This window comes from Chiloscyllium punctatum, chromosome 12 (assembly GCF_047496795.1).
Source record: "Chiloscyllium punctatum isolate Juve2018m chromosome 12, sChiPun1.3, whole genome shotgun sequence".
In the NCBI taxonomy this organism is placed as follows: Eukaryota; Metazoa; Chordata; class Chondrichthyes; order Orectolobiformes; family Hemiscylliidae; genus Chiloscyllium; species Chiloscyllium punctatum.
Window position 1 is genome coordinate 38343930 of NC_092750.1, and position 14285 is coordinate 38358214.

Below are 14285 nucleotides of genomic sequence, written 5' to 3' on the forward strand. Positions count from 1 at the left end.
TTTCGATTGGAAAATGGCTGCCTCAGTGAAGTCCTAGCGTAATACCCAGGGGTTTTTCAAGAAGGGTTTGGGACTACCAAAGGGGCCAAAGCCATTTTACAAGTTGACCAAAATGCAATCCTGAGATTTTGCAAGGTCCACCCGGTGCCATTTGCCTTGCGGGCAAAAACAGAGGTGGAAATCAGGAGGCTGAAGAGCAAAGAAATCATCAAAGCAGTGCAGTTTGCAAAATGGGCAACACTGGTCGTACGTATTGTGAAGCCAGATGGCTTAGTTGGCCTTTGTGTGGACTTTAAGCAAAGTTCACTTCTTGCAGGTGGATAAATACCTGATCCCTTGCATAGAGAACTTGTATGCAAAGTTGGCTGTCCTTTATGAAGCTGGACATGAGCTACACCTATCTCTGCAATTGCAACTGGATGGGGAGTCTCAGAAGTATGCTACCATTAATATCCATAAGGATTTATATCAATGTATAAGACTGTCATCTGGGATTTCATCAGCACGCACCCTTTTCCAGCGGACCATGGAGATCATTTTACAAGGGCTACCCCAGGTTGCCATTAAGTTGGATACATACTAATAACTTGCAAGACCAATAAAGAGCACTTGGAGAACTTGAACAAAGTGATTAAACATTTCTTCCAGGTAGGTGTACGCCTTAGAAGGGAAAAATGTATATTCCAGGCACCCCAAGTGACCTATCTGGGTGACAGTGTCGAACAAACTGGTTTAGGAAGAAATCGTGAGGGTGATCAAAGGAGCCCCGGCTCCCACATCTGTACCAAAGCTTATGTCTTTCCTTAGGTTAGTGAATTATTATGGAAAATTCATTCATAACTCGGCTTGAATCTCTGGCATCCTTACACCTACTATTGAAAAAGGGTCGGCATTGGAAAAGATCATGTAGCCAAGAAGCAGCTTTTAGGGAAGTGAAAAAGCAGCTATCGATTAATCTTGGCCACTACGGTTGAAGTAAGAGGTAGTGCTGACATGTGATGCCTCCCCGTGTGGTATTGGTGTTGGCTCACAGGTGGCCTAATGGAGAATAGCTCATTCTTCCCGGACTTTGGCTGATATGCCCAGATAGAGAAAGAAATTTTGGCAGTCATCTTTGGTGTGTAGAAATTCCACCAGTGCCTTTACGGATGAGAATTTATCATAGTAACAGATCACAAACCCCTGCTTGGACTACTGAAGGAAGACAAAGCAGTGCCGTACATAGCTCCAGGAAGAATTTAATGATGGGCCTTATTCTCAGAGCATGCAAGTTAGATAACTGTCCAGAAAGCCAAGTGGCTAATGCGGATGCCATGAGCTGCTCCCACTAGCAGATATTCCACCAGTGGTACCTTCCCTGGAAGAGTCTGTTTTGGTTTTGAATTTTCTGGACACCCTTCCAGTCATTGTTGATGATATCCGACTATGGACACAAAAAGAGCCTGCCCTAGCAAAACTGAAACAGCTGGTGGTAATGGGTGGAGCAGAAAGGCCATAGTTGAAACCTTTTTGGACCCCGTGAGACCAGATCACTGTAGAGGATGGCATATTACTTTGGGGAGCAAGGGTAATTATACCAAGTAAAGGTTGCCTCTTGATACTTGTTGAACTCCACCAGGATCATCTAGGACTTTCCAAGAAGAGGATGCTAGCAAGAAGCTATGTCTGGCGGCCAGGGTTGGATACTAACATAGCTGCAGTAGTGAGGCAATACCCAGAATGCCAACAAGGACAGAAATTACCACCAGTAGCTCCCTCACGTTTGTGGGAACGGCTGGGTAAACCCTTGGTTCCATTTCATGTCGACTAGGCCAGTCCTTTCATGGACTCAATACTCCTGGTCATTGACGATGCCCATTCAGAGTGGTTGGACATGCATAAAGTTTGATCAGCAAAATCAGGAATGACGATTGAGAAGCTGCAAGGATCTTTCGTGATACACAGACTCAGGGAAGTATTGATCGTGGACAATTGGATGTCATTTACTAGCAGGGAATTTGAATATTTCCTAGAGTCCAATAGCATGGGCGGCACGGTGGCATCATGGGCGGCACGGTGGCACAGTGGTTAGCACTGCTGCCTCACAGCACCAGAGACCCGGGTTCAATTCCCGCCTGTGTGGAGTTTGCACGTTCTCCCCGTGTCTGCGTGGGTTTCCTCTGGGTGCTCTGGTTTCCTCCCACAGTCCAAAGATGTGCAGGTCAGGTGAATTGGCCATGCTAAATTGCCCGTAGTGTTAGGTAAGGGCATAAATGTAGAGGTATGGGTGGGTTGCGCTTCGGCGGGTCGGTGTGGACTTGTTGGGCCGAAGGGCCTGTTTCCACACTGTAAGTAATCTAATCATTCAGCACACAAGGACAGCTCCATGCTATCTGTCATCAAACAGTCCAAATGTTGAAGGCAAGCTTAAAGAAGCAGCTCACAGCATCAACTGAGACCAAACTGTCCCAGTTATTCTTTGACTATAGGACCTCGGGAGCAACAACAGGGATAGCTCCAGTGGAGTTGCTGATGGGGAGAAGACTCTGCACCATGTTAAACCTGACATTTCCACACCTTGGTGGGAGATGAGGGTGAAATGGCAGCAGGAATGCCAGTGCTGGCTACCTGTGTCTGAGTCCAAGTTAGTGTAGTTATTTCACTTTGCATCAACATGATAGTCAAAATTGGGGTGGGCGAGGGAGGTGGGAGTTGTGTGAAAATTCCCAGGCCTCAACACCCACACTTGGGTTATATTTCTCTTGGTTATTGAATAATGAACAGTAAGATTAACACTTTTTAAAGTCTCTTTTCCTTTTACAGGTGGCAGTTAGTGGTCCTCCTTGAGGTTGGTATTCTTAACTCATTTTGCTTTCTAGCTCTCAGAAACAAATCAGATTGTTCCTGAGTGATGCAGCAGGAATTTACAGCATAGACAGTTCCCATCCCAAATCACCATCATCACTTGCTCCAAATCCCAAACTCACCTAAAGGCATTCACCTTGTAGAAGGTGAGAAAAGGTTTCACCTTCACATGGTATGAGAAGTTCCCACTTGAATGTATGTGATACTTTCTAGTATCTGGCTACAGTATATTAAAAGAATTAATGAGGAATTTTATTGCAGAACCATTGATGCCATTAAGTTCTTGATAAGAAATTTCTGTAATAACCTTTCCTATTGTGTAACCCAGCTTGAAGTTACACATCTATGAATGTGAATGTGAATCTAAGAACATCTGTTACTCAATGATGATTAATAGAAAAAGAGATCAGAACAGCAATTATAGCCAAATTCTGGAAAATAAGGAGACCATTCTGCAACCATAAAATGTTACTTAGTATTTAATTATTGCTGGTAAAGAGTAAAAGACTGCTGAAAATAAATTGCACAACAATTTGGTAAGTAAATCTATCTGAAGTGCAACACCAACAGCACATGCAGTGGTCAGGGCAAACATAATCTGTTAGGCAAAAGTGAGGATTGCAGATGCTAGAAACCAGAGTTTAGATCAGAGTGGTGCTGGAAAAGCACAGCAGGTCAGGCAGCATCCGAGCAGCAGGAAAATCGATGTTTCGGGCAAAAGCCCTTCATTAGGAATAGAGGCAGGAAGCCTCCAGAGTGGAGAGATAAATGTCGGGAGGTGGGGGGTGGGGGGGCTGCTGGGGAGAAGGTAGCAAAGAGTACAATAGGTGAATGGGGGTTGGGATGGAGGTGATAAGTCAGTCAGTACATGGTTGAAGAGCTTCAGGGCAGAGGAGATGACCTGGGGGTTGCAGTGAGAGAAAGAGTCACTGGGATTCTTGCGGAGAGAGGAGGAGAACTTCTTCAAGGTAGGCATCCTTGCAAGAGGATTCGCAGTAAGGTTAAAACCAACTAGGCAAAATAAGGACTGCACATGTTGGAAACCAGAGTTTAGATCAGAGTGGTGCTGGAAAAGCACAGCAGGTCAGGCAGCATCCGAGGAGCAGGAAAATCGACGTTTCGGGCAAAAGCCCTTCAAGAACGAAATATTGTTATATTGAAAAAAGGCAATTACAAATTCAACAGCACGCCTGTAACTGAAATGTTATCCTTTGTTTATCTGAATGAAAAATAGACATCACAAGAAAAAAATGCTATTATGCCGCCAATAACATTACTGGTCAGATTAGAGCAAAAGACTTCTTGCACAATATCTTATCAAATTCAGCAACTATCAAGATCATCAAAGTTATCTTAGCTGTTGTGCACCTAATGGAGCATATCACAACTTATAAATTGTAACCAATAAGTATTCTTCTTGGGTCAGGCACCTGTGAAGTCTCCAAAAATCAATTACTTCACAGAGATACCATCAGATATGAACAATACATCAGACCAGAGAACAAACAGAAACACTTGACCTGAAACACATTGAATACACTGAATCAAAAGACCGTTTGAGGCAAGAGTATAGGTGGAATTTTCCCAACTTTGTGTAGTGTGAGCAATGCTAAGAAATTTGGGAAAATATGGTGAGCATGAAAAAATCCAATTTACGACACTGAGAATAAAAGAGTTGTATTTTCTTGTTAAGATTTAAAAAGCTAGATAAGAATCTTATCAGTGAGTGGTTACTAGCTGTTTTCCAGGCACTTCCATCTCTTTATTAGCTCATCAGGCGTCCCATGCATCCTTGTGGTCAAGTAGTGAAATCCCTACCACTGAAACAGTAAACCCGGGTTGAAGAATCAAAAAGTAATAATAACATCTGTGAACAAGGTGATCAAAAATGATCTACTCCCATGTACTGTTAAGTAACTACAAGGCACTAATTTTTGCTTTAAAAGACAGGTGGCTGCCTAGCAGGTGCAGTTTGTTTTTGCTTCTCAGGTGGCGTGTTCACCATTCACCAACATTGCATGACATGCTTCATAGCTGTGACCACCTCCATCTCCTGTCTGCGGAAGTTGCCATCAGTAACACACTAAGCCTCACCATATCCTCACAGAAGATCTCAGACTAAAGCGGGACACACTTCAGCAATTCACTACTGCAGTTTGGAGTTCATAGATACCTTATATTGCAATGGTCTTGCCAAGTCACTTTGCGCACTGGGACACACACCAACCTCATTGGTCTGAAAAGGTTGTATCTCAGTGCTGTTAGGGTTGCTTTCCTGTCTCTTGGGTGAGAAGGGAGAAGATGCAAGGAGGCAATAGTCCTACAGCAGTCGTAATATCCCAGTATTGTTTCATATAATGGATTCTCCTGCATACATAAGCATAAGGTGTAATTAGTCAGAGGTTAATGTCGAGGCAATACGTGGCCCTCCTCGGGGAAGCTTCCATTCCATAGTTTATCATATCCTATGCTAACTCCTCAGGTGCATTCTTCCTAGTCTCTGAATGATGTGAGAATGGACGTGAAAGTTGGGAAAATAGGATAAGGTGGATGGTAATACAATTCTCTCTGTCGAGAGAGAAAAGTCCCATTCTCCAAACAATGTTGAACAGTGAGAAAGGACCTCACTGGTGAGCAGGATAAGGCCTATTTGCATCTATTTGCATGGATTAAAATCTCATTATCACCAATCTCACCTCAATTCCTATTCTCCCATGTGCTGGATAGAAACTAGATGATGACATTTCAAAGAAGTATCATAATAAAATAGAAGATTTTAACTATCCAAATATTAACTGAGAAAGTTTTAGTGTGTGAGGTAGTCAGTTTTTTAGCTAGTAAATAGAAAGCTTAATGAGGGAGGGAGAAGTTCTGGACCTCTTACTGTATTTAAAAATGAGCTTGAGTAGGTGGAACATATCAGTAGGAGAATGTTTTGGAAGAAAAGTAATATTAACTCAGTTAGATTGAAGACTGTTATGGAAAAGGAAAAAGATGGACCTGGAATAAAATTTCTAAATTGCAGAAAAGTTAAATTTACAACATATGATTTGGCCAGGTGATCTGGGAGCAGCTAACTTGCAAATAAAACTATGTCAAAGCAATGGGAGGCATTCAAGGAGGATATAGTAAGAGTACTGGATAAATATATTCCCACAAAGAAAAAGGATGGGTTCAAGGTTAAAAGATTAATGGCAGAGTCCCTAGAGGAATATCAGAAGTGCAGGTGAGAACTTAAAAAGGAAATTAGGAAAACGAGAGTACATCAGAAAGCATTGATGGTTAGAATATAGGAAAACTCAAAGACATCTTTTAGATACAGAAAAAGCAAAAGACTAACTAGGGAAAGAGTAAATCCCATTCAAGACCATAGAGATAATCTGTGTGTGGATCCAGCAGATGTGAGTACAGACTTCAATGAGTATTTTGCATTGGTCATTACAAGAGCGGCAAAGGTATAGAAATCAGGATAAAATATTATAAGAAACTGACAGAGAGGTAGTAGAGTTACAGAAGATTTAGTAGCCTTACAAGTGGATAATTCTGCAGGCCCAGGTGAGGTGTATTATAGGCTGTTGAGGGAGGCATGGCAAGAGATACCAGGGCCCTGGTGGTAATTTTTAAATTCTCTAAGGCCACTGGTGAGATGCAAGAGGTCTGAAGGACTGCTAACTTTGGCCCATTATTCAAAAACGGAGGAAAGGCTATACCGCAAAATTATAGGCTAGTCATCCTAATCTCAGTGGCGTGCAAGTTATTAGAAGAAACTCTGAGGGACAGAATATATCTGCACTTGGACAGACATGGATTAGTAAGGGACAGTTAGCGTGGAATTAAGGGAAGGTGATTTTTAGCAAATTTGACCAAATATTTTAAGGAGGTAACCTGGAGTGCTGATGAACATAATACACCTGATATGGTCTATATGAACTTTAGCAAGGCTTTTGATAAGGTCCCTCATGACAAACTGGTCAAGAAAGTAAAAGCCCATGGACCAAAGTGAAGTAGTACATAGGATCCAAAACTGGCTGAGAATCAGGAAGCAGAGAGTTCCAGTCACTGGACATTTGTTTTCAGTGGGGTTCCACAGGGCTCAGAGTTAAGGCCCCTGTTTTTTGTGGTGTACATTAATGATTTGTACTTAAATATAGGGAATATGATCAGAAGTTTGCAAATTACATGGATGTTGATAGCGTGATAAATAGTTAGGAGGATAGTTGTAAATGGCAAGAGATATCAACAGACTCCTCAGGTGAGCTAAGCAGGGACAAATGAAGTCCAACGGAAAAGTGTGAGGTGATGTACTTGAAGGCTAACAAGGCAAAAGGGTTACACCATGAATGGTAAGACTCTATAGAGTACTGAAAACTATAGAGTACAGAGACCTTGAAGTGTATATCCTCAGATCCCTCAAGGTAGTAGGGAAGGCAGATCAGATGGTTAAGAACGCATAAAGGTACTTGCCTTTATTATCTGAGGGGCACTGAACACAAGAACAAGGACGTTATATTGGAAGTGTATAAAATGCTGGTTAGGCTATAGTTGGAGTACTGCATGCAGTTCTTCGGAAGAGGGCGCACAGGAGATTTCCTAGGATGCTGATGAGCTAAAGGGAATGAGCCATGAGGGATGTTTGAATAGATTGGGCTGTTTTTGTTGAAGAGGTGAAGATAGAGAGGAAATCTGCGAGAGATGTATAAGATAATGGAAGGCTCAGATAGTTCAGGGATCAATATCCAGGGCACAGATGTAAGGGAAGTGGTAGAAGGCTAACAGGAGAATTGAGGAGAAATATTTTCACATAGAAGGTGGTTACAGTCTGGAACTCACTCCCTGAAAGGGTGGTTGAGTCAAAAACTCTCGTAACATTTAACCAGCATTTAAACATTCACTTGTGTTGCCATAGCCTCCAGGGTGATGGAGCAAGAGTTGGAAAATGGGATTACTGTAGTCAAATCTCTGTTAACCGGTACAGACACAATGAGCCAAATGGCCTTCTTCTGCCCTGTAAATGAACCACAATGCAAGAGGCTGCCATTCGGCCAGTGTGTCTGCACCAGCTTTTCAAATGAGCATCATTACCTAGTGCCTTTTACCCACAACCTTGTACATTATTTCCATCAAAATGATCATGCAATACCCTCTTGAATGCCTCAACTTTATCTGCCTGCTCCTCACTTTCAGGCAATGCATTCCATATCCTAAACTACTTGCTGTGTGAAAACATTTTTTTTTTCTTATCTGGTATTTGCTTGTTTTGGAAACAACTTTAATTCTGTGCTTTCTGGTTCATCATCTTTTTATGAACAGGAGCAGATTTCTCCATTCTATTCTTTTTGGTTCCCTCATGATTTTGAAAATCTCTACCAGATCTCTTCTTAGTCTTCTTTTCTCCAAGGAGAACAGTCCCAATTTCTTCAATCTATTGTCACGACTCAAATTTCTCAACCCTGTAACCATTCTTGTAAACCACTTCTGCACTCTCTTCAATGAACTCACATCCTTCCTACAATAAGGCACCCAAACTTTCACAATACACCAAGTAGATCAAACAAGTATTTGATATGCAAGTTCAATATCACCTCCTTGCTCTTGCTCTTGCTCTTGTATAAAGCAAAGGACACTGTATAGTTATTAACCACTTCCTCCTTCAAAGATGACCTTCTGCACACGGAGGTGCCTCTGCTCCTTGCAACCCTTATTTTATATATCTATAAGTAAATGCACACTGGAAATGAAAATAGCTGTGATCACACCCTGAGTTGTCAGAGGAATTGTTTTTTCTCATATTTCTGCTTTGTTTCAAGGACCTCATGCATTACAAAGATGATGGAGTTATAGAGGGAGGGCTACCCTCTATAACTGTGACTGATGTTAAGCAAACCTTCCTGACGGAGGCACAGTATAGATGCAAGGCAACCAACTTTTCAATCAGGACCACGGCAGAACAGCCATGGTTTGCTGAAGGTGAGATTCCACTGTTTGGATCAGTCTGGGAAGTCTTGCAATATACTCCCTCCAGATACGGATGTGAGTGTGCTGAGATCTGCACAACTGGAGCAGGCAATGAGCAGATGTGTTGGAGGCTAAGGAGCTGGGAAACTGGGAAGTGTTCTGAGGAGGAAGACAAGGACACTGAGAAGGAGGAACATCACCTTCTGCGTGATTGAGTGCTGCAACATCAAGTACAACAAGCCAGACAGGCCTTAATTGACATCCAGACATCAGCTGGGTGCATAGTTACTCAGTTTTAGATTACTTACAGTGTGGAAACAGGCCCTTCAGTCCAACAAGTCCACACCGAACCTCCAAAGAGCAACCCACCCAGACCCATTCCCCTACACCTAACACTACGGGCAATTTAGCATGGCCAATTCACCTAACCTGCACATTTTTTGGACTGTGGGAGGAAACTGGAGCACCCAGAGGAAACCCACACAGACACGGGGAGAATGTGCAAACTCCACACAGACAGTCGCCCAAGGTGGGAATTGAACACGGGTCTCTGGCGCTGTGAGGCAGCAGTGCTAACCACTGTGCCATTGTGCCGCCCACTGTGTTTGTCGTTAAATATCACACAACTACCTGTTGGACTATAACCTGGTGTTGTGTGATTTTTAACTTTGTCCACCCCAGTCCAACACCGGCATCACCAAATCATTGTTTGTAAATTTGTTGCTGCTCAGAAGTCAAGCGGTTCCTTTTGTTCCCAGAGGAAAATTAACTTTCTGTTTGTGTGTTTACTGCTAGCTTTGTTGTTGTTGAATAAAAGTGAATGTTTTCAATCATTTGTGATTGTACCACATTGAACAATGAGAAGATGTTAAGCTACATTGGGCATTGAGGAAAAAAAGTAGCATTCCTGTCGACAGAATTCTAGACTCAGCTGCATTGCTTATTTCTTAAATATACATCTGTATTTACAATGAAGTATCAATCATACCATCTTTATGTCCTGAGAACCAAGTGTTTTTGGTTCCCTTCCCACTATACACAGAGTAAAAATAGCTCCTAGCTGGTAGTATTTGACCAGATATATAGCTGGCATTTAAAGATGGCACCTGTGACAGGGATCCTGAAATGTCCCAGTGGTTGTGAGTACCTTCACCGATGGTACGAGAGAAGATACATATGGTGCATAGCTATTGAGATGAGTTTTGGAAACTCTTGCTAGAGTTCTTGTAGAGAAAGCTAATATGAAAGTCTCCAAAATTGGCACTTAGCCAACTTCTGGTAAAAATCAGCCCCTCCCTCATTTCTGTTTGGTATTATACATATTTTATATGTATAATTGTATATTGATAGATATAAATGTATAACAAAAACCTCATAATTGAGAAGCTATCTGGCTCCAATGTTATTGTTGGTGCTATTGTCACTGTTACAGTTATAAAAGAAAATACAGAAGAAGAAAGAAGATACAAAGCTTGGAAACAACAGAAACCTCCAACAGCTGTGGCACAATCTCCACAGAAACAAGCTGAAACAGAAGATCCTCTCAGAATGCAGATGAGGTTGAGGAGATCCAGAATGTACCAACCTCACTGTCATATTTACACATGACCAAAGCTTAATGTGGGCATGGACTGAGGGTGCTCTGGAACACCACAATTAACTGTGTTATGTGCTGTAGCAGGACTTATACTCTGAAGGAATGAGTGGCTGTCCCATTCCAGTGACTATCAAGGTTAACAGTAGTGCTTAACGGCACATTCCAAGCATTCACTATGGTTCCATGTGGAATATCCCAAACATCAACTCACACATTTAAGCCAAAAAAAGGAATTCATATATCCATTGCAGCTTTTTACGTAAGGAAAAGGAATCATGCCACATTTCCACAAGAATGTCCTGACAACACAGAGTCTATGTGCCTCAACCGAGAACTAAAATTGACAATCAACTTTCTTGATACATTTCCATGTAAGGATAACCCAACAAATGAGCACCTCATGCTATATAAATTGGTGTCCCTTTTAAGAAGTCTGTTTCTTGCACCCTAGCTCTGGTGAGTGTAACATTAAAAGCTTGAAATTCTTGTCATCTTTTTGCAATGCTTAAACAGAAAGCTCTGATGGAAAGTCAAAGACCTGAAAATTAACTGTTTCTTTCTCCACAATGCTAACAAACGTACTGATACCTTGCAGCATGCTTGTTTTTAATTTCACATTTCAACATTGACACAATTTTACATTAACATTGGTGGAATCAAAGGCATATTTCTTTATAACAATGGCATTCCAATAAAAAAAAACATAATGAGCAATCAATTTTTATTTTAGTATTTCCAATGTAGGATTAAGTCTCTTCTTAATATTGTTTTGGCAAATATTGCATGACCAGAACAATTGAAACACTGATAGAAAGCAGCACATCAGTTTTTCAACTTTACAAATAATCTTTCAGAAAGCTGTTTTTACAAAATGCCTGCCATATTTTCTCAATTCTAGATAAGTAGAAAATAATGACAAAGTATCAATTCAAATATCTTGTCAATAAACTATATTTGTTAGCATTTATTGTATTAGATAAACTGTTTTACATCAATTCAGCTGAAGTACGAAGTATAAGGAACAGCAAAACTCCAAGATTAAGTTTAACTTAAGAGTAAATCTTGTAACTATACCCAAATCTGTTGAAGTGGAGGGTTGGCTTCCAAGCCTTAATTCTCCCTGTTTCAATTTTACCACATTCAGGAGCTGTGTTACTTGGTCTACATCAATGCCTAGCTGACAGCACTTTGGAATTACGTCGGTGGGTCCATCAGTCAAACACTGTAAAGAATATACATCTAGGGAAGAAAAATAAATCCTTTAGTTACATGACAAAAGTGTTGCAAATATCATAATTTGTTGAAATGTAATTAATATATTGCTTTAAGCAAAAGTTGAAATGAACTGCAATATATACTAACTCTAGAGGGCATATAAATTTGGCATAATAGTTCAATGTACAGTTAGGAACACTTGGTTATTTAAATTTTATTACAAATGCGACACTTGTAAAATTTAGAAAGACATAACAGGCATTGTTATGATTTGTTTCAATATCGTAATGTCCTTTTAGTGTGAATTATGGAATACTTTTAAATACAATCACAACTTAATATTATATTGATCCATTTCCAACTACATACCATTCTTGAAAGTCGTATCCAGTGGCTGCAGTTTCATAGTAAATATTTTCCTTAATTTACAGTTGGCTGAGACAACAATCCTGTCTAAGGACTGGAAACCTGCTCCTTTAAATGCAGCGTTGGCAAATGACACCATATCAATACAAACATTGCTCCACTGTAAGGAAAACAAATCTGAATTAACTTTTCTTGAATATCTTGACCAATGATTCAGTCATAGATTTGCTGGTTTGGTAACAGAATATAGGTGGCATTATAGAGCAGAATACTGGAACCTTAAGATGCTGTGCCAGAATGTGGTGAGTTACAGCTTCTCCACCACAATTCTCTGAATGGTTAGTAGTCTTTTTCAACCTTATTGCTGTGGAGATCAACTGAGTCATTTGGAATGCTCTTAAGAAGCAGCTAGTTTCAAATTGGTATTGACAAGGCCTCAAAATAGTCCTTAGTTTTGTAAATCTAGTAGCCAAGGTTTGAAAGTGAATACATGTCATATTAATATAAATAAACTATTACTTATAACGTCATTCTTCTTATCAACATAACAAATGTACAAAATGCAACTGGAAATGATTTTTATTTTGTAATTGGTGTATTTTTTCCAATGTAAATACTTTATATATATATAAATATATATGTCATACAATATACAGATACAATCAAATTACTATAAAAATAATGAAGAAATTTCCTTTGAGGAAACACTTTGAACTCATTGGGGAAATAATAACATCTTTTACAAGCTGTTCCTTATCAGAAATCATATGACATAGAGTCATTGAGGTGTACAGCACAGAAACAAAACTTCCCATTCAACTCGTCTGCGTTGACCAGATATCCTAAACAAGGTAAAAACAATGACTGCAGATGCTGAAAACCAAATACTGGATTAGTGGTGCTGGAAGAGCACAGCAGTTCAGGCAGCATCCAATGAGCGTTGGATGCTGCCTGAACTGCTGTGATCTTCCAGCACCACTAATCCAGATACCCTAAACTGATCTAGTCCCATTTGCCAGCATTTGGCCCATATCCCTCTAAATCATTCTTATTCATGTACCCATTCAGATGCCTTTTAAATGTTGCAATTCCACCACCTCCTCTGGCAGCTTGTTCCATACATGCACACATGTGAAAAAGTTGCACCTCAGCTCCCTTTGAATTCCTTCCCCTTTCACATTAAACCTATGCCCTCTGGTTTTGGAAAGTAATCCTGTAGTGTGGTGTCACCAGTTTAACACCTCATTGCTGAAACATGCCTGGTGCTACTTGCATCATGCCCTCCCGTATTCTTAACTGAACCAGTTTTGATCACCTGACTTAATATTAGAACACTGACAATCATGTCTAAAAAAACAACTACAGAGAAACAAGACCTCCAAGACCGTGTTAGGGAACTGGAGCTGGAGTTGGATGAACTTCGGATCATTCGGGAGGCAGAGGGGGTCATAGATCGGAGCTATAGGGAAGTAGTAACTCCAAAGATGGCAGATAGATGGGTGACAGTGAGGGGGACTGGGAGGAAGCAGCCAGTGCAGGGACCCCCTGTGGTCGTTCCCCTCAAGAACAAGTATACCGTTTTGGATACTTGTGGGGGGGACGACTTACCAGGGGTAAGTAACGGGGCTCAGGCCTCTGGCACGGAGCCTGTCCCCGCTACTCAGAAGGGAAGGGTGGAGAAGAGCAGAGCAATAATAATTGGGGACTCGATAGTTCGGGGCACAGATAGGCGGTTTTGTGGGAACGAGAGAGACTCACGTTTGGTATGTTGCCTCCCAGGTGCAAGGGTATGTGATGTCTCTGATCGTGTTTTCCGGGTCCTTAAGGGGGAGGGGGAGCAGCCTGAAGTCGTGGTCCATATTGGCACCAATGACATAGGTAGGAGTGCTGAGGATGTTAGACAGGCTTTTAGGGAGCTAGGTTGGAAGCTCAGAGTTAGAACGAACAGAGTTGTTGTCTCTGGTTTGTTACCCGTGCCACGTGATAGAGAGTCGAGGAATAGGGAGAGAGAAGAGTTAAATGCGTGGCTACAGGGATGGTGCAGGAGGGAGGGATTTCGGTATTTGGATAACTGGGGTTCTTTCTGGGGAAGGTGGGACCTCTATAGACAGGATGGTCTGCACCTGAACCTGAGGGGCACCAGTATCCTTGGGGGGAGGTTTGCTAGTGCTCTTGGGGGGGGTTTAAACTAACTCTGCAGGGGCATGGGAACCCAGACTGTAACTTTAGGGTGCAGGACCTGGAGTGTAGGGAGGGTAGGAATATGGTATCAATCTTAAAGGATCGTGCCTGTAAACAGAAGAGTGGC

General features: G+C 41.4%; 1 protein-coding gene across 4 annotated transcripts in view; it reads right to left on the reverse strand.

The window, feature by feature from the left end:
* cfap20dc (CFAP20 domain containing) overlaps nucleotides 1-14285 on the reverse strand; it is a 401364-nt gene that overhangs the window by 239086 nt on the left and 147993 nt on the right. For all 4 annotated transcript variants that reach the window (XM_072582429.1, XM_072582428.1, XM_072582427.1 and 1 more), the window contains exons 6-7: nucleotides 11981-12137; nucleotides 11471-11635 (exon numbers count right to left, since the gene is read on the reverse strand). In XM_072582429.1, the coding sequence (XP_072438530.1) occupies nucleotides 11471-11635; nucleotides 11981-12137 (322 nt within the window). The remainder of the gene's footprint in view (nucleotides 1-11470; nucleotides 11636-11980; nucleotides 12138-14285) is intronic.